The sequence below is a fragment of the Myzus persicae genome, unplaced genomic scaffold (assembly GCF_001856785.1).
Source record: "Myzus persicae strain clone G006 unplaced genomic scaffold, MPER_G0061.0, whole genome shotgun sequence".
In the NCBI taxonomy this organism is placed as follows: Eukaryota; Metazoa; Arthropoda; class Insecta; order Hemiptera; family Aphididae; genus Myzus; species Myzus persicae.
Window position 1 is genome coordinate 218386 of NW_019103839.1, and position 21231 is coordinate 239616.

Below are 21231 nucleotides of genomic sequence, written 5' to 3' on the forward strand. Positions count from 1 at the left end.
ATAAGGAAATTTGTCAATAGGGGGGGGGGGGGTAATTAAAATGTATCCAACAGATACTACCTATTCATACTTAATAACATTTTTTTTAATATCATCAAACTTTTGGGTAGTGGGACGTTATTATCGTTATAACGAAACGTAATGCTGAATATAACTAGTATTTCTCACAAGTCACAATGTACCTAATAAATTTGAATATAATAAACTCAAGGGGGAGGGGGTATTTAGTGGATTTTAGTTAACATGTTTTTAGTTTTTTAACAATATCTTTACAAATATTGTGTTTACGATAAAAATGACAAAAACATGAGCAATTAGCGATATGTCTTAGGACTTTTTAACGTTGTTACAAATAAAGAACAAGGACTGGAGACATAATGACGTAGGCATGTACTTAAGTAGTTACATAGGTGGCATATATATAAATATATGTTTAATTTCATGTTATTATACGGATAGCATTGTTGATATTGTTTATTATTTGTTTATTATTAATAAACCACCTAATTTGGTTATTATTATAAGTTATAACATTGATGTAACCTTTTATATGGGTAATAAAGTAAATAATAAATAGGTATAACATTTTGTGTGTTACATAAATTATTTTAAATGAAATCTATGGGTAGCATTTTTTCCACTGTGTTAGGCATGAGGTATAACATAATACCTAGGTAGTAATTTTCAAATTAAAAATAGTATGAATAATTAACAAATCTTTAATGTAATGTTTTATTACACTATAATAGGATACTACTTTCTTATTTATAATTCTTAGAAATAAATTATGAACCATAATGTTATGTATATTGATAATGTTGCTCAACATAAAATTTCATACAATGGTTGTGGAGAATCATACAGTGACGATCCACCTGAAAAAAAGTTTTTAATTAATCATTATGAATTATTATATTTATAATTAATTAATATTATAAATAACCTGTCTGGTTATTTGTTTCAAGTCAATATTAACAAATATGAATAACATCGGTAACAAATACATCTTTTTTACTTTTATAACATATAGATAAATAGATAATTGTAAAAATGTTCATGATTTAAAGACAAATTTCCGATGCATACTAGTTGCCCCCCAAAATATACGAAGTGCTTCTCATCAGCCATCCTTATCGTAAATAAAAAGGTACGATAGTTGCTTTCGATGAACTTTATGTACATCTACAATATCAATATTAAGTAGGTATATTATAAAAGTAATGTGCGGTATTGTGATTCATAAAATTCACTGAAATATAACACATGTAGATATAATAAATTGTGTTGTATATTTAAAAATAAATATTGGAGTTAAAAAATATCACTTTTAAATATACAATATACGGCATTTATACAAAAATTAAATACAACATATTATACATGATGATACAGCTATAAAAATAATAAAACAAACGTTCAATACAAAACAGGTGATAGTAATAAGTCAATAAAAAAATATTAACTTCAGTATAATGGTAAAAAAAGTTATTTATTATCATAACATTGCTTATAGGTTTACATTTTTAGTCAATATTTGTAAGTGCTCAAAATTCGATATTTTTTTTTCATTCGCCATTCTTATTTGAGTATCAATGAAAATTATTTTGTTTCTAATTTGTCATCATGCATGTGGTTTATTAAAACTTTTAAAACTTTGTATTACAATTAGTCTCGGCCTGAATTAGTATTAAAACTTCGATACATTTATATAATATATTAGGATGATGCGAGGCCTCATAATAGCTATTCAATTTGCTATGTAAATATTCGCATGAATTGGTTGTGCGCTGAGTGCTTGAACTTTTTTCTGTTAATAAATGAGGAAGAAAAATTAGATATAATATATGTATCTATTAAATAGTCTGAAAATTGGATTATTTTGTCATCTAAAGGCTGCTATTTCCACTGAAAACATATCTCCGACTTTCTCTAGGTTCCAAAACGATAGGTCAAATACGTGCGTTAAATATTGTTTAATCGAATCGTCATGAGAATAATATAATGAAGCTAATCCGAGTGACTGAATTTGAAGCCACCAAGCAAATCTACCTTTTATAGAAATATTTGGTCATACACATGTTATAAAATTGTGATTGTCTTTTTCAAAGTCAATATAAATTAGGTTTGGCTTAAAATTACTATCTATTTGTAAGCACTACATTACATATAGCAGTATATGTTTGTTCACTTATTATATCTTTTCAAAAAAAAAGCAAGAGGTATGTAATGATTATTTATTAATGCATGAATAGTAAATAATTGACAAAAATATTTGGTGAAATATTGAAATGTTCCATTTACATTATATAAAATATCGATTTTTATAAGCAAATTCCAAATTAGTTTTAGTTGAAGATAAAACAATGCCGCTTTTAAATCTTTATGTAATACACATTGTTAATTTTCGTAAATATAAGATATTTTTATTGTCTTATTTTATCACTCAATGTCAAATATATCGAGTTGGTACCAATTTGTTACCATCTTAAATTAATATTAAAAAAAGTTTTTAATTCAATTGAAATCTATTGTATTGATACCTATGTAAATGATTTTTATTATTACCTGTGTAATGAGGTGCTGAGAAAACTGGACAAAATATTTCTGGATGAATTGGTAAATCAACATTGGTAGCTAAAAATGAATCAATGATCAATATTTCGTGAATGAATAAAATTATTGATTTACTAATATAGTTAAAACCATAAATACTTGATTATATATACCTATTTTATACCTTAAATATAATAATTATTATAATATTATATAATCATTGCTTACACGCATATAGTGTAGGAGTTTTTGTGTATCTATCTGGAGGCACATGACATAGGTTTTGTGATGTGATACATGTTTCTGTAAAATAAATAAATAAAAATGTTACGAAAACCAGCTAAGGATTAATATAATGAACAAAATAATAATTTACAAACGCTGTGCAATGAAGAGGAAAATCGAACAAAGACCGTACCTATACATAGTTATTAAAGACGCAGATGATGTTTAATGAGGTACCGATAAAGAAGAGCGATAGTATAGAAGAAAATGAATGTGGTTCTGGTTCAACTTTTAAAGTATAATCAATGACATCGGAGCTAACGACTATATTTGAGACACATAAAATAAAAATCAGACTTGATAATAATAAATAAATAAAATACTATCAAGTATTAATGTACACGGCGGTGTTGGTCCACGCAGAGGTAACATGAAAATAACACAGAGAAGACGTGAAAAGATGCTGTAGCAGCGAGTGCTTCAAACAGTGGCTTGATTAATTACTATAAAAATGAATTATAATAATGAAATAATTTAAAATTGACTTAGAATATTAATATAACAAACGAAAAATGTACAGGAGACATAGAGGGAGGGCTGTAGCAGGCCTTCAACTAGTAAGATGTTTTCGAATATTTTTGAATTCATACCAGAGAAAGTTCGTTGATATTTTTACACCATTTATTTAGAGAAAATATGATTCTGAATTCTGATGTCATTGTAGACGAAAGAGGAGTGCCAATGGTGGTGTTCGTATGATATATGGTTATGATGTATGTACGAGTTTACACACTTTTTTCAAAAACTAAATTTGGTAAACCTTAGAAGTAGGTACCTATACTAATTACTTCCTACAGCTTTTAAAAATAATGTAAACAATACATTTGGACTGTTGAATGATTGAAAAAATATCATTATAGGAGGAGATAACGTGTCGTTAAAAACTTAAAAAATAATTTTTTCATAGTAACTTATTATGGCTATGAAACTGTATTGAACTGCAGGTATTGCAACCTACAAGTAATTTAAAACTTTTTACTAGAAAATATTATTATTTGTTCATTTTTAGTACAATGATTCCATACATACAGAAACATTTTTTCGTGCATGATTTTACGAGTCCTGATAATTATATATCTATAGTTAGGTTATAATATCAACAAAGTATCTCAGTGTTTAAATAATGAATTTATCGTTTGCCGCTGCCTATCACTATGTATAATATTCAATACCTATCGATTATTGAAGGGTTGAGTTTCTAAACGCGTCAAGCAATTTTTTTTAACTGTTCACATACAACATATCTACATAGGTAGGTACTTTAATCATGTTATGTGGTAACAGTTTAATACGAGCGTAATAGATATAGTATAATATGAAAGTTATTGTAAGCTGGGTCGCTCTGAAGTTAATAGTTCGACTGACCGACTAAATCCGTACGTAAAAACGATTCTTGAAAAAAATGTCATCTTCACCTCTACGACACCCAACTCTTCAATAAATAATTATTGATATGATATGTATTATTATGGCCGCCGTACGACATGGCTGTGACAACAACGACTTCAAAGTTGTGTATATAGGCGAGTCGCTGCTGTGGCCGTTATATGCCATCGTACCACGGACTTTGTCGGTGCTCTGCTGCGGCCACGGGTTTCGGGTGGCAGCGGTGTTGGCGTTTTCCGATTTGGACGCCCCATAACAGTTGAAGAACACCACGAACATGATGACGAACAGCATGGCGATGGCCACCACGGTCATGGCGAATATCCACACGAGCCTCGTCACCAGCTCGTCGTACTTCAAAGCCGTCGCTTCCAGCGGAGTGAACGTCGTCTCAGTCGCCGGCTGTTTCCCCGCGGTGCTTTCGATTTTCGTCTCGTTCACTTCGTCCACAGCCGTGGGTTCCCACGTAGCCGTCTGGAGTCGTATGGTGGTACTCAACATCCGGAATCGCGTCGAACTCGAACGGTCCACCGCCGCCACCACTTCGTCGGTTTTGCGTTCCGACGTGCAGTTGCGGCCGTCGTTGGTTTTGCGTACGGTACCGTTGCTGCTGCCGACAGCTACTGTCTGTCGGGCCGGCAGCCGACCGGTGCCGCCGCCGCAGAAAATCGACAATCCGGTAGCAGCCGTCTTACAGCATCCGGTCCGGTGGTCGCAGTCCGGGCACGCCTTGTCGCAGACATTCGCGCAGTTCAAGCCCCAGCGCCCAATATCACATCCTGAAACACACAGATTCCATGAATATTAGACTTTTAAGTGTACTGTGTAATGGGTAAAAATCACGGCGGCCGTGTTACTGTTAAACACGATTTAAGATATACAGGTTGCCCATCGACCTATGCCAATATGATTTAAGTTTGAAGACGAGATTGACTCACAGCTGTGGAAAAACTTAGGTAATAATTTGAATTTATGTCATAGATCCTATTCCACGATTTAAGATAATATATATAAATACTTTAAGTGATTTAGGTACTTATTACTTAGCTGCATACAAAACTTTGTTATTTTTTATAACGTATGGTATTATTTCCACTACACTTGAGATTTGAGACTTCATACTTTCATAGGATATCTTAAAACTATAAAAAAATACTTATTCAAATTGGAAAAATATAATAAAATGAAGTGATGCATTCCTTATTGTGAAACACTATACAAAAGTAGTACTTTTGGTATACCCTAAAAGTTATTAAATTTGTGGGGAAATGCACTAGGTATGATATTAAATGAAAACTTTCACATTTGCCTAAAGCGTTTCAAGGAAGAGGATATTATTAGGTCATGGATATCTGAGTATATTTAGTGGAATATATTTTGGAAGAATGTGGTTTTTCGTACTCGTATGTGTTAACTGCAAAGTGTAATCAGGACTAATAATTATATTGGTTGTATTACAGCTTGATTATTATAATAAAACAATAAAATCAATAAAACTTACCTAATAATATTAAATTACTGTGAAACTTGTACAGATTGAAGGCAAACTTCAATAAAATGTTTTCAAAATAATATAAAATTGTTAAATTAAATTAGCAAAAGCAATTACAAAATTTAAAATAGACAATTTAAAATTCAGCAGGCAGCCGGCAGCCACACGGTAATCTACTTTTCTCTCACAGAAAGTGCTTGCTGTTATTTCCAGTACCATGAAGATCTCATTTGCTACTCATCTTATCATATGCCAATGGGCAACCTGTGTATCTTAAATCGTGCTGTTAAATTCTCGCAGACGGTGAGGTGGCGTGCGATACCGAGTTGATTATCTACATGTTGTATAATTCACAAGACACATTCAATAATAATTATAACAAAAAAAAAAAAAAAACAGTACAGAGGTGATTATCGTGTGTGTGTGCGTGTGTGTGTGACCGATAATATATTATATACCTATTATTACAAGAGCTAGGATTTTGGTGACTTTTGCATTTTTTATTCTTTAATTCCTATACAGTTCTAACCAAAAACTAAATTTGTTTCGTGATATAGCAATTTATGCTTATGTAAATTTTATTTTTTTATTTTTATATTTTTTGCATTTTATGAACTTTTTATGTTAAATGCATTTTATTGCATTTTTAAGCTCATTTTTACAAATATTACGTTCAATTTGTTTATTTTAAGGTTTTTTTTTAATATGTGTTGTATAGATAATTTCAATCAGTACCTATAGTACACTTATAAAAATAGTATCTTTGAACTTACATCGACAACATACCATGTATGATTGCTGTTATACTCGTTTTCGATAAAATTATTTTCATCTGTCGTCGAATTGGAAAACTAGAAATTATGTTAATAAAATAATATTATTAAGTCTCATAAAATGGGAAAGAAAATATTGAAAAAAAATAATATTGTATTTAACGTTTACAATAACAGTACCTACTATATTATATCATTATAAAATGCCAGTACGCATATTAAGAAATATTTAAACAGTATAAATTGAATTTGCGCCGACACAGTATACGGTGCATATACACGGTGGCGCATCGTGGCCAAAATTTAACTTCACAAATTAATATTATAAAAACAATAGGCTCTTCTAGCCCTCACGATTATAAAATCGTGGCCTAACTGAATTAAATTATAATATAAATGGCCCTTTGCTCTTCGACGTCAACACCAATATTATAAGTTATAATTAGGGCGCGGATTTGTATGTATTCAAAATTCAAAAAGATGTACATATATATGTATTTAATTTTATATAAATATGTAATTAAAAATACAAGATATGTAAAAAAAATGTTTTTATTCTTGAAAAAAAAATGTGTAAAATAAGTAGGTAAATATAAATTATACAACACTACATTTTATTGCTATTTTATTAACATTAATTATTGGGAATACATTCAAATTAAGTATTTATTCATTGGAGTTAGGATGCTGAAACAACATCTATTTCAATTTTGGAAATCACATTTTCAATGACACTTAAATTGTCGCAACAATATACAGCGGCAGCATGTAACCAAGTATCTCAGCGAGATTATTACTGGCTCCGGGGGAAGAGGTGTTTGGGGGTAATTTTCTTTAAATATATCTACATGACAGAGTGCTTTAAGTACTATTATGAAGTATAGATGTATTAAACATCTTAAGAAAATAGCGAGATACTTAAAATACTAATAATACCTACACGGATAATAATGTATCACCCAATCCTGGAGAGCAATGTATAGTACATTGCACATACGGGGGTGCCAGGGGGTTAGGTTAGGTTAGGTTACCACCACAAACTGGTCCAATTTATATTGAGCTAAAAATATTGTTTAAAATGTAATTTTGCGTTCATAAGAAATGAGAATGAGTTTCTAGGTTGTATTGTTGTACCACATACTTTATATACATATTTTTCCGTATTAGGTGATTGGGTTTGTGGTGTTAGTATGATACCTATTTATAAAGCATGTTATCTTATCGGCGGTTTTAACACGAGTTTATTATTAGTATTATTTTATTACTGGAATACTGAATAGGATCTTGTTTTTGTATACCGCCCTATATACCGGTGTTATGGTGTATTGTTTATGAAAATAATGATATTAATTAATATTATTTAGTTTGATAGTACAGACATTTTCAACCGTCATCCGTCTTTTCTTAGTAGCAGTGTAATACCATGAAATATGAATCAAAGATAGTTGATTCCATTAGTTCAATCGTGTTCTGGTATCAGTGACAAATGACAATAAAACTAGCTAATATTGACTAATTTTATTTTTTTATTCTCTCCATTTTTCTACATAATATCAACCAAAAATTTACTTGTGCGGTGTAAAGTAATTTATGTAATTTATATTTCATTTGTGTCCTTAGATAATATTGATTGTTTAAATATATTTAGAATATTTAAATGTAATAAAACAAATAGAGACCTAACACACGGATTAAAAAATGACGATATAATTAATAAGTTTGCTAAAAAACTAAGAAGATTAGATTTAATATAATTTATTTTTAATTTGTAATTCTTTTAGATATATATATAGTTTATTGATTAGTAAAACAATTTAGTTCATTGGTTTATTATTTAAAGGAAAGTATTCAACAGATTATACATTGGAAAAAATAATACTTATTGAAAATTTGATTTACTACTTTGATTTTTTTTAATGTTGTGATTTATGATTTTATTTAAAATCAAATTAACTTATGTTTGGTACGTATAACCGTATAGGGGGAGTGGGGGCAAAGCCCCTCACGGGTCACTTTGGACTAAAACATTTTAGCACTCCCAAATTTAAGACTGAATGTGCGCCTATGCTAGAGAGTCGACAATTTCACTAATTAAATGTGACGAAAAATAAAACGATAAAACATCTTCAAAAGATATAGGTATTTGTAAGAATAAATTATATAAATGCTATACAAAGTTATGACATATTTGTATGCAAATTATATGAATATAGACTATAGAGTATTGAGTACTGCAGACTTGACTAGGATTATGAGTTATGACCCATACCAAACATGAACATCATCCAGTCTAGTTCTTCTAGGAATCGTGTGAGGTGTGAATCGTTCGTATATGGTATATTATTATGCCTTAAGTGACAGTTTACTTTTCAGACATCATATTATTGGTTGTAACAGTAGTTACCTACCCAATAAGAAATGATTACATTTTTTGCAATTTATTTTAGGGATGAATATATACTTATTATAGTGTTATATTATGTATATATTAATGCATATTATTATTATTATTTATTGTCATAAATTATAATATTATTGTTACATTTTTAAAATTATTGTTTGTGCACAAAAGACATTTTTTAAATTTTACTATTATTAAAATAAATTGGTAGGTAGGTACTAACTTTGTTTACATAAATGACCTATGTATCCAGACTTGCATTTGCATCTGTCAGTACCTGGTGCACATTGAATATTTGGACACTGGTCTTCAGCACATCTAGGGACACAATTATCGTACAGCTGGATTTGATCCTCACAACATCTCTTCACCTTACGCATTTTAGGTACTGACTAAAAAAAAAAAATAAGGAAATTTAATACGGAAATAAAATACGAAAATGTCGTTTACCGATCACTAACAACGTTCCTGCGTACTGTCCTGAATTCTCGTTTGTTGTCTGGACATCTTGGTGGTATGTCCAAGCACCATTTGTACTTGGTTACTTGCACCGGTTCGTTGATACTAACTGTGATGACCTCATCGTAACTTTCAACACATAATATTGTTAAATTAACTATATATAGGTGTATTCTAAGCCATTAATATCATATGTTATTTACGGAGTAACTGTTCAAATAGTAGGTGTCAAGCCTATTTTTTGAAAATACATACCCACCATCCAGTGCTTAAATATGGTTAAAACATGTTCTTGCAATTATTATATTTTCATAATAACTCAAATAAGGCACAGGTCACAACAACCATACCAAATTGTATAGCAGACACCCTTGTACCGATTAAAATGCGCCACTGTTATTTAAAAATGTAGGTACCCACCTTTCAGTGAAATCACAGTCAGTGTTGTAGCACAGGCATGAGATCGTTGCCCACAGGAACGTAAACAGAACCGCGGCATTTGAATACGACATCGTTTGATGCATTATTATAATACGTATTTACCTAGATGCAATTCTCCGCCGGCCAACGGGTATCTGATATAGGTACCTTCAATAAATGGATCATATATACTAAATATAGGTATAATATACTCGCAGAAGATTGCAGTCAGAGTTCGAGTAGTGTCGAGAAGTGAATAGATGATTAAACGAAAAAAATAAGAACCATGTATGTTATTGAATTACGTACACGTTTTTATAAATCGATAGAGCGCCGGGAGACTACACCGGTAGTCGCTAATATTACATTAATATAATAACGCGCACGACGACGACTAACAACGTATACGATGCCACGATGGTTGTCGGTAGTAGAGCGGATTCAGTTTGCTGCTCTGAAAGGGTCAATTAAGTGATCTCGCCTGAAGAAGGGGAACGTTAAACGGTGTATTTAATCTATACGAGTTAGTTACATGACACAAGTGGACTCCTAAATTGAAATCATCTTTTACACACAAATTATTGTATTCACAGTATGAACAAATATAATAGTACCTATATTATAGTTGTACCTACATAGGTACTACTTACTTTTATTTTTTCCATGGTATATAAGTTATCTCTACGTAGAGTTATGATACATATTGACATATTGTTAGGCTTGAGTATAGGTATCAATAAATACAACTATCATTAAAAGTATATAACTATTCAAATGTATTACAATATATCACTTTTGGATGTGTACCTAAGAACATATACACATTTTCAGAAAGTAAATTATAATTTTGATTACACAAATTAATTTTCATTGCGGCTGCGGGAAATAATATTTTCATAGTCAATTGGTGTTGAACTAGTCTAATTCTAATAAAACAGATAGAAAGTATAGAGAGTATATAAGAATACAAGGTTATTTGACGATTATAGGTAAGTACATACTAAGATATTAAAAATATTTGTAATGATTATAACAAATCCAAATATTGAACTTCTTTTCTTTTTTTTATTGCACTTTTTTTTGCTTTTTAAAAAAAGCAATATTACAAAAATTTAACTTTACTATTATAACAGTCAAGATATCAATTAGGTACTGTACGTCACATGAGTTGCGTTCAAGTAATATGTTATGTGTACTTCCTAATAACGAAAAATATTACAAAAAAAAAAAATTAATAACAGCAATAAATGACCATATTAAGGCTCTCAAAAGTAAATTAAATCTATGGAAACACAATCACAAAATGAAGATTTACGCATTTCCCAACTTGTCGGCAAGCTTTTTTTATGGACTATGGGCATCATTACTCATGTTGTGGGAATTTTTTTTTAATTTTGTGAATTTTATTTTAATTAGTCTCATACTTAAGCTGAGACGGTTAAGTTGATTTTTTCTAATTATATTAAAATTGATCAATTGACTTATTGCTATTTATGCTTTATGACATTTTTATCCTGTTTATTAATTTTTTCTGTGTACCTACCTGAATAATATTTAATTGTATTATAGAATAATATTTTTTTTGCATTTACAATAACAATGGTATAGACTGTTTGTTTATTTTGCTAACCTTCATGATTCAAAAAATATTTCTAGCTAAAAAAATATAGTACCCATGCATTTATTTTAATTGGTACCTACATGCAGGATGCATATAATATAGTATAATATCTACTATACAATATGATTATTGTATGTGTAGATATTTATCAATGTCCGGTGATGTTTTTTGCAAAATATATATTTTTAAAAAATACGCAATGATCAGTCTATATCTAATATTGCGTATTTGATTATTTTACTTCAGTTTTTACTATACTATATAACTTAACATAGATGTGTACAATTTCGATGCCTGTTGAATTTTATTGTGTTTAAAATGTCAGGATTTCAAATTGATTCGTCCGAATGTAAATTTACATTACAAAAAGAACTTAATGAACCAACCGATCCTCAGCTAGCTATTGATGAACTACGTAGATTAATTAAAGGTATTTCAAAAATTAAATCCAATAATGACAGCATATTTGTAAATCATTTTATGAAGCAGTCAAAATTCATTTCACAATGGTAATCACTACTATTAGTTTTACATAAAAAACAAAGTAGACCTGTGTTAACAAAACATTTTGGTGACTCAATGTGTACAATGACGAGGCGTTTAACTTTGCTAGTTTGGTGTCTTGCACCTAATGTCAGTTCTTTTTGATATGCTTTGCTGTTGCGAGAAAGTAGAACCCGATTTATTTTGAAAACGTCTCAATCAAATAATTCAAAATTTGTCCTTAGTCTTGGTTTTTTTTTAATTGGTTAAAAATGTGAGATACGATAGTTATGTTGGTTTTCCCGTCCAGTCTCCAAATATTAACAAGTCATTGTGTGTTCATCTAATTCTTCATCCATATTTTTACTGGATGTATTAAAGTTATTTGGGATTTTGTTTTGAATCGGTTTTCTATGTAAATGTTTTATTACTGCGATATCTTCCTTTGTCTTATGTCTTTGCTACTTCGTCAACTACATGTTTTTAAAATGCTAGAGAAAATAGCTCTGGTTTAACATTGTCAAATGTTAATTTTTTTCTGTTTGAGCCATTCCATAATATCTGTCTTTTTCTACAACGATACAGGATTTTCTTCTTCCTTCATGGAATGAAGTTTTACATAAAAAACAAAGTAGACCTATGTTAACAAAACCTTTTTGTAACTCAATGTGTACAATGACGAGGCGTTTGCCTTTGCTAGTTTAGTTTCTTGCACCTAATGTCAGTTCTTTTTGATATGTGTCGCTGTTTGATTTTATGGTATTGTTTAAATTAAGTTTTTGTATACAGTCAAAAGGATTGCACCAAGTCTCATCCTCATGAAATATAACCTCTTTTTGTGAAGCGGTAACCGAATGTTTTACTTTTATTTATTTAATTTTTTGAGACCGACTGCAAATCGTATTTTCTTAAAACTATATAAGGCCCGGAACCTTGATACGGTTATAGGTAAAAAGGTTACTTTGATCCGCAATCGGGCGAAGCTCAACTATTTGCAATTTTTATTATGTATATGTGTAAATGTTGTAGTATCCAATACACTATATGTAGCTGCATGAAGATACATTTCCTAATAAATTATAAAAAAATAACAAATATCTATGTGTTCTTACAATACATAACTTCTTATTTATTTGAGATTAACACCTTCATTAGGTACATAAAAATATTTTATTATTGCTAAATAGTCTGTTAATCTTTAAAGGTGATATTCTTTTGAAATCAAGAATGGATGATGCATTTATGCTGAAATTTTTAAGAGCTAGAAAATTTCAAGTAAAAAAAGCATTTAAATTGGTAAGTTGTCAATTATAACATTCTAAAATTTATAATTCTTATATAAATATTTATACCATTTTTGTGTTCCTAACATTTATAGTGATTAAATACCTATATTTATTGTATAGAGTTTTTCGTTGTAAAGAGTTTCGTTATAAAGAGTTTTGACTGTACTTATATTTTTTTCTTATTTATAATATTTTTGTTATATGTTAAAGTCAATGAGTTTAATTTTATACCAGTGGGTTGTTACCTATGTAATTTTACATAAGTACATGAAATATATATATATGAAAACTACAATTAGATTATAATTAGCTATAAATGCAGTTTAGGTACCCAATCCATTCCTTGATAATTATCTTCTTTAAAATTTGTGTTTAAACTAGCTTAATTTCAAATTTGATGGTACTTTCAAGTTAAGCTCAAAAAACTTTCAATAGTTTGAGCCACTTTTTTGGAAGTATCATCAAATTAAGCATGAAAAACACACATTTGGAAAAAAAATGTTCAGTCATCTCCAAATTTCGTAAACACATTGATACATAGAAACAAAATATAATGTTAATTAATAATTAATAATTACAAAATATGTTTTAATGTTGCTAATTTTCTACTTTTTTTTTAGACTTTTTAGCTAATATGTTACTTAAAGTTGCAACAGTTTTTTCCAAACTCTTAATTTTTTCCTCGGCTTCTTTCAATTCTGTTCTTAAAACAACTTTCCTAGGTGTAGAGTATGATAAATGCTCTGGTGTCTGAGAAGATGAGTCTGAAGTATTATTTAAAAATAAGCCTAAAAATAATAACAATACAAATTAATAAAATATTTATAAAAGTAAAGATTTGACTGAATTTTTAAAGTATTTTAATTAAGAAAAAACTAGAAGTAGGTACTAACGACAACCTTATTATTACTTATTATTGAATTAACTTACTTGTACTTGTACATAATATAAAGCTTGAGCATGCCATTGGTGTCGAAAGATCATGTGTTTCATTTATTGTTGAATCACTCTCTGATACTCTTTTAGCAAGAAATTCATCTAAAATTATTTAGAATTAAATTATTTAGTAAAGGGTATCTATTTTTGTGAAAACCCAGCCAGTGAGCTATCCACAATATAAAAGTCTTCAATAATAATATTCAATTGAAGACCTAAGTACATCTAAATAATATCTTACCACTGAATAATGTAGGAACAGCAAAATCTGACAATCTGTTTTTTTTGTTGACATTAAGGAACATTTTGTCCTCAAAGTGTTTACTACAAATTCTTAAATTCTGAATATATGCATTTTTGTTGATACATTCAGGCAGATATAGCTCAATCCACTTGGACCGTCTAAAGAATATAATAAAATAGATGTAGCCATGTATGTTATGTTAAAATTAATATTATTAACAATTAAATTAAATTATATATAATATAATATGCCATATATTTACCTTTCTGTATTTTTTGGCATAGTAAAATAACTAATACCAACAGAGTCCTAGACTTATTGTTGCAGTATTTCACTGCGCATGATTAGCCATGACCTCTTTTTGTATCCATAATAATAAGAAAATCAAAATCAAGCTATCCACAGTATAAAAGTCTTCAATAATAATATTCAATTGAAGACCTAAGTACATCTAAATAATATCTTACCACTGAATAATGTAGGAACAGCAAAATCTGACAATCTGTTTTTTTTGTTGACATTAAGGAACATTTTGTCCTCAAAGTGTTTACTACAAATTCTTAAATTCTGAATATATGCATTTTTGTTGATACATTCAGGCAGATATAGCTCAATCCACTTGGACCGTCTAAAGAATATAATAAAATAGATGTAGCCATGTATGTTATGTTAAAATTAATATTATTAACAATTAAATTAAATTATATATAATATAATATGCCATATATTTACCTTTCTGTATTTTTTGGCATAGTAAAATAACTAATACCAACAGAGTCCTAGACTTATTGTTGCAGTATTTCACTGCGCATGATTAGCCATGACCTCTTTTTGTATCCATAATAATAAGAAAATCAAAATCAAGCTATCCACAGTATAAAAGTCTTCAATAATAATATTCAATTGAAGACCTAAGTACATCTAAATAATATCTTACCACTGAATAATGTAGGAACAGCAAAATCTGACAATCTGTTTTTTTTGTTGACATTAAGGAACATTTTGTCCTCAAAGTGTTTACTACAAATTCTTAAATTCTGAATATATGCATTTTTGTTGATACATTCAGGCAGATATAGCTCAATCCACTTGGACCGTCTAAAGAATATAATAAAATAGATGTAGCCATGTATGTTATGTTAAAATTAATATTATTAACAATTAAATTAAATTATATATAATATAATATGCCATATATTTACCTTTCTGTATTTTTTGGCATAGTAAAATAACTAATACCAACAGAGTCCTAGACTTATTGTTGCAGTATTTCACTGCGCATGATTAGCCATGACCTCTTTTTGTATCCATAATAATAAGAAAATCAAAATCAAGCTATCCACAGTATAAAAGTCTTCAATAATAATATTCAATTGAAGACCTAAGTACATCTAAATAATATCTTACCACTGAATAATGTAGGAACAGCAAAATCTGACAATCTGTTTTTTTTGTTGACATTAAGGAACATTTTGTCCTCAAAGTGTTTACTACAAATTCTTAAATTCTGAATATATGCATTTTTGTTGATACATTCAGGCAGATATAGCTCAATCCACTTGGACCGTCTAAAGAATATAATAAAATAGATGTAGCCATGTATGTTATGTTAAAATTAATATTATTAACAATTAAATTAAATTATATATAATATAATATGCCTTATATTTACCTTTCTGTATTTTTTGGCATCGTAAAATAACTAATACCAACAGAGTCCTCGACTTATTGTTGCAGTATTTCACTGCGCATGACGAGCCATGACCTTTTTTTGTATTCATAATAATAAGAAAATCAAAACGGGAATGCTCAAAAAAACACAATTAGCAAAATTGTAGTAGAATAAGGGAGTGTTAAATGATTTGAACTTAAAACAGTTAAAACTCGCTTGTTAGCATGACAAAAGAATACAAAAACAAATTGTTGTCATGAGAAATACTTGATAACATACTGCATAATATATTACTAAACTCACTGAAACATAACGAATTTAGTTTTTTTTATCATTGGCACACTGATTTGAGAATTTCAAAGATTTGTTTACATTTTCACGATTTCGAGAGTGCACTATCTGGTTTTATTTAATCTGTGGTTGTACTATTATAGATTGTGCCAGTGTGCCATCCACATATAGACACCCCCTCCTTCTTAGTACTTATTGGCATTATTTTAGTTTTTGTTACCTACATATTATGTTGTGTTATGTTTCCGGTTTATGAAATGTTTTTACTCGTAGGGAGCATTCAAAATTGTTCCGTTTTATTGAGATTCAATGTTCATAATAACTATGACTGGAACACGACGGGACTAAAGAAGAATTCCGTCGTTGATAGTTTTCCATTTTATTCGGGGTAAACCTTAGACAGTTTGTATGCTGCTTACGGTTTACCTATTAATTAAAAGTGTTAAAGTGAACCATTTTTATTATACCTTTGTGATATTTTTTAAAATGTATTTTGTAATTATATGTACACACTTTTATATTATCTAAGTATAAGTAGTTACCGTATGACAAAAAGTCGGATTTTCAGCCAAATATATTATTAATTACAAAATGCAATTATTTTGTTTGCGAAAATATAAAAATGTAAATAAACAAATTTCTGATTTTATAAGATTTTTTATTTATTTTTATAAAAAATAATAGGTGCAAAATTATTTTGAAGCTAAAGAAAAGAATTCAAGATTATTTAATTTGAATTTTCCATCCAAATATAAAGTTTTTTTGGAAAGCGGAACTGTTTTCATGTTACCCCACAGAGATCAGCACGGACGTGAAGTATATGTTTTTAGAATGGGTTGGTTTATTTTTATAATATTATTAATGAGTCCAATTAATTTTTTAAACAAACTGCATAATTAAAGTAGTTAATTTAATAAATTATATATTTAAGTTAATTCTAATAGTTGTGTTATATAAAATACTGTTTATGTATTTGAAGTAAAAAATATTAGTCATGGCATAATAAATTAGCCATTATTGTTAAAAAAAATTCAGTACGTACCTCATCATAGATTTATTTATATAACGTAAAATAATATATACACATTTAAAGTGTGTAATCTGATTATCTGAATGTAGATGTAGTTTCATGATGATTCATGGAGATCTTTGCCATATATTTTAGCAGCTTTTATAATATTTTTATTGTCGTACATATTAAATATGCCGGAATAAGTCCTTCAAGAGGCATAACATCAGTAAGCCTTTTATTAAAACGAGTATCCATTGATGCCATTAAATAGTCAAGAAAATGAATAAACGTAGGGTATTTATTTTATATTATACTACTGGATTTTCAGAAATTACGTTTACACTTTGAGTTTATCTTTTACATATCACCACATTATAACCATATCTTATAATCTGATATTACATAACATTGTATGATAAACACCAAAAAGATAGTAATTACCACGGCAGAAACTAGGAGTAATCTGTAATATCTACGCCAAAGTCAAGCTCCCGTTACCCGTCGATTATCAACATTTAGTTAGTACCAAAGGATTAAAATACTTAAATAAAAAATAGTAATATACTAGTATTTTACATAGGTAAACTATGTATATAAACGTGGCACATGCGGGGGTGGGGGCTATGGCCTCCTTAGCCCTCCCTCACCCTTTTTGGCTACGCCACTGGATATTATGCTTATATAGCTGAACTTGTATTACACATAACATAGAATAATATATAATTTGACATTTATGTTGTCAAATACTTAGGTTTAATGCTTAAAAATTACAATCAATTAAACAGCAAGTAATATCATTTTTGATTTATTGAGTTATGTTTTTTATATTGCTAAATCGATCGATTAAAAAAGATAATAAACACTAAGAATTCTTAAAAAAATATCTAAGCCCGTGGTCATCATGAATTATTAATATTTACCAATGCACTGTACAGTATTGGTACATTAAATTTTCTTAATCAACTCATTGGCTCGTTGTATAGCAGTATAGCACATTGTTTTTTCAATAAAAAGAATTCACTTTGAAGGGTGAAATGTACATCTATGATGTAATAATATCGACTATTCGTTAAAAATATAGAAAACAAATGTAACAACCTCAAAGTCAAAAGTAGATAACGTTTATATTAAAAATCGATTCACAGCAGTAACTGTGTACAGAGTTGCATTGCATTTTACGATCTCCCCACTTAACAATCATACACATTTTATACAGGCAAGTGGTGCTGTTACAGTGTTGCTCACCGATTTTTGAGGGCATTTTACATAACTGATTTTACTTAAGCAGCAATAATGTTATATCACAGAGAAGATAAAATAAAATTAGTTGTATTTAATCTGTGATTATATCGTACATATAATAAAAGCAGTTTTATCATTTAGAAAAAGTTTTATCTGAAATCACAATAGAAGATGTTTTCAAGATAAACTTGATGATTTTGGAAGTTATATCTGAACACTCAGAAACTCAACTTGCTGGTATGATTGTAATTGCTGATTTTACAGGATTTAAGTGGCTGAAACATTATCAATATTTATCACCTTACTATGCTAAAAAGTCTGCTGAAGTTGTGCAAGTAAGAAACACATATTTTTAGTATAATAATGTTTTAAAAAGACGCAGTGAGGAAAATAAATTAATCAGGTATACCACTTTATTTGGTTTATGTTCCAGAAATCTTAAATATTATTATACTAGTGATAAAATGCATGTAATCATAGGTATATCTTAAAAACAGATATTAAGTAGGTATTTTTATTAATACAATAATTAAAATTTCTCGTATAATATTGCACACTTGTCCATAAAGTTTCGAAGTCCAAACGATTATAAGGTTTAAAATCAATACTATTATTCATTTGACTTTTTGGTAACTTATGGGCTATTGCTTTTGTATATTTTGTGCAAACATGTACAATATAATTGTTTGAGATATCGATTCGTTAATCTCTGTCTTTCCACAATTTATTCGTACACCTTTCTACCCTCCTTCCGTCTGTACCTATGTGTTTGACACGTGTCGTCACTGTAGTTGTTGTTTTTGTGTCACAAATTTTTTCACCATCGAGATACCACCAGCACCTTTGCACATCATACAATCGCTACCACCGTCAACTGCAGGTACCAAGCACAAAACAACATCATCACACAGCATAATCATTAACCTGGTTTTTACATCTTTATATAATATGTAATTTTGTGTTTTATTGCAATATTAGTTGTTTTATTAAATCGTTTACCTGGCCATCACAAATTGTGCCACATATAATACATTATATAAAACAATCGGTTTATTCCGATTTATTATATCCGTTGCCTGTTCAATCCAGAAATGAATTTATAAGAAACGGTGTATACTGATTTCCACCATTTATCCTAAGCTGAGTTTTTTTACAGTTTACATATACAATCAAATTATCACCTAAACAATGATTGTTGAAATAGGTATTTAAGTATCTATATTTTATATGTGTATAATCTTTAAAAAGTATAATTACCATTCAATTATTCACATAATAGTCATTAAAAACAGACTTTATTCATATTTTAAGGAGAGTTTCCCATTAAGATTTCAAGGCTTTCATTTTATCAACGAGCCATTATACTTATACACAGTATATTCAATCATAAAACCATTTTTGAAAGAAAAATTACGATGTCGGGTTAGTTTTTCCCTCATTGTAATTTTTTTCGGTGTAACATTAAACATTTTTTTGAAGGTACATTTTCACGGAAGTAATTTCAATTCTTTACACAAATACATTGCTCCTAATATTTTGCCGACATATTTTGGCGGCAATTTGGAATTTGATCCTCTAACTTGGGTACAACAACTCTTGAGTAAAGAACAGTATCTTAAAGGTACGATATAATTAACATATATGTAATATAGTTAATAATTTGTAAATACCATAAAGGTACATTGTTGATTATTGTTTGTAGTTACGTTGTATTCAACTTATAAATAGAGAAAGGATTACAATACAGCATAAAATTAAAAATAATTAAATTTGTTGGTACATTTTTTTTTCAGAACTAGGACAATATGGATACAACAAGTTATAATACAATTCTAAATTATACATTATATACCTAGATATTATTATTTTATTACCTACTACTTACCAATAATATAGAAATCGGTGTTTCAAGTCATATTTATAAAAAATATATTTATTTTTGGAAAATGTGTTACCCAATCAAAAATATACTATACATTAAAATTAAATTAAACAATCGTAACAAAATAATTTATAGTAAGAAATATGTTATGAAAATAATAAAAGTTGTAAATTGTAAGTTATGTTTCTTTTTAGAGTTAATTTTTAGTAAATTATATGAACCTAATAAATACAATTTTGAATACCATAAACAAAAATATTTGTTTTTAACTTCAATCAATTATCATTACAATGATGTCGGACGGACGTGCGTGGTGAAAGAGGTGGTTAGGCGGAGAAGCGGAGGAAAAATATACGTCGCGCACGTACGCGACCGGTGGTGCGATGAGCCCCGGTATGGTCGGGATGAGCAAGCCGGTATAGGGAAAAGAGCCAGCATAAAGAGTGGCTAGCGTTCTCTTTTCTATACTACTTAAGTTGTCACTTGATCGAACGTGCTTCCAACTTTCATCGTGACCTTATGGTGACATAGGGTGACGAGATCGGCCAAAAATGTAGTTCATCGATATGGTTCACTGGCGTTCCACAAAGAGCTATGGTGGAATCACTACACATGGACTAATGGGACGTTCAGTGTTGGCACCAACTCGTAGACAAGCAGCCCGGGTAGAAGTGTGCCACACAGCTCTAGTCCAGGAACCGACATTTAATTGAACGGAGCCACTCGTGTTTTAAACGATAACAGAGTGGTGGTGCAGCTGTCCGGGATGGGCAAGATACTCAAAAATCAGTAT

General features: G+C 29.3%; 2 protein-coding genes across 3 annotated transcripts; one reads left to right on the top strand and one right to left on the bottom strand.

The window, feature by feature from the left end:
- Positions 1–495: 495 nt before the first annotated feature.
- Positions 496–10193, bottom strand: LOC111035420. Its single transcript, XM_022317030.1, has 7 exons — positions 9770–10193; positions 9352–9478; positions 9114–9282; positions 4398–5003; positions 2782–2856; positions 2566–2634; positions 496–875 (listed from the first exon to the last, which is right to left on the bottom strand). Exons 1-7 carry the CDS (start codon positions 9871–9873, stop codon positions 823–825), a joined length of 1203 nt encoding a protein of 400 aa, XP_022172722.1. The 5' UTR covers positions 9874–10193; the 3' UTR covers positions 496–822.
- Positions 10194–10639: 446 nt separating this feature from the next.
- On the top strand, positions 10640–20462 carry LOC111035418 (clavesin-2-like). Of its 2 annotated transcripts, none has more exons than XM_022317028.1 (7): positions 10640–10758; positions 13078–13169; positions 16987–17137; positions 18698–18891; positions 19868–19978; positions 20036–20177; positions 20350–20462. In XM_022317028.1, the coding sequence occupies exons 2-7, from the start codon at positions 13101–13103 to the stop codon at positions 20379–20381; spliced, it is 699 nt and encodes a 232-aa protein (XP_022172720.1). In that variant the 5' UTR covers positions 10640–10758; positions 13078–13100; the 3' UTR covers positions 20382–20462. The 2 variants fall into 2 exon arrangements, with proteins under 2 accessions (XP_022172720.1, XP_022172719.1); XM_022317027.1 differs by lacking the exon at positions 10640–10758 and adding an exon at positions 11586–11820.
- The last annotated feature ends 769 nt before the right edge of the window (positions 20463–21231 follow it).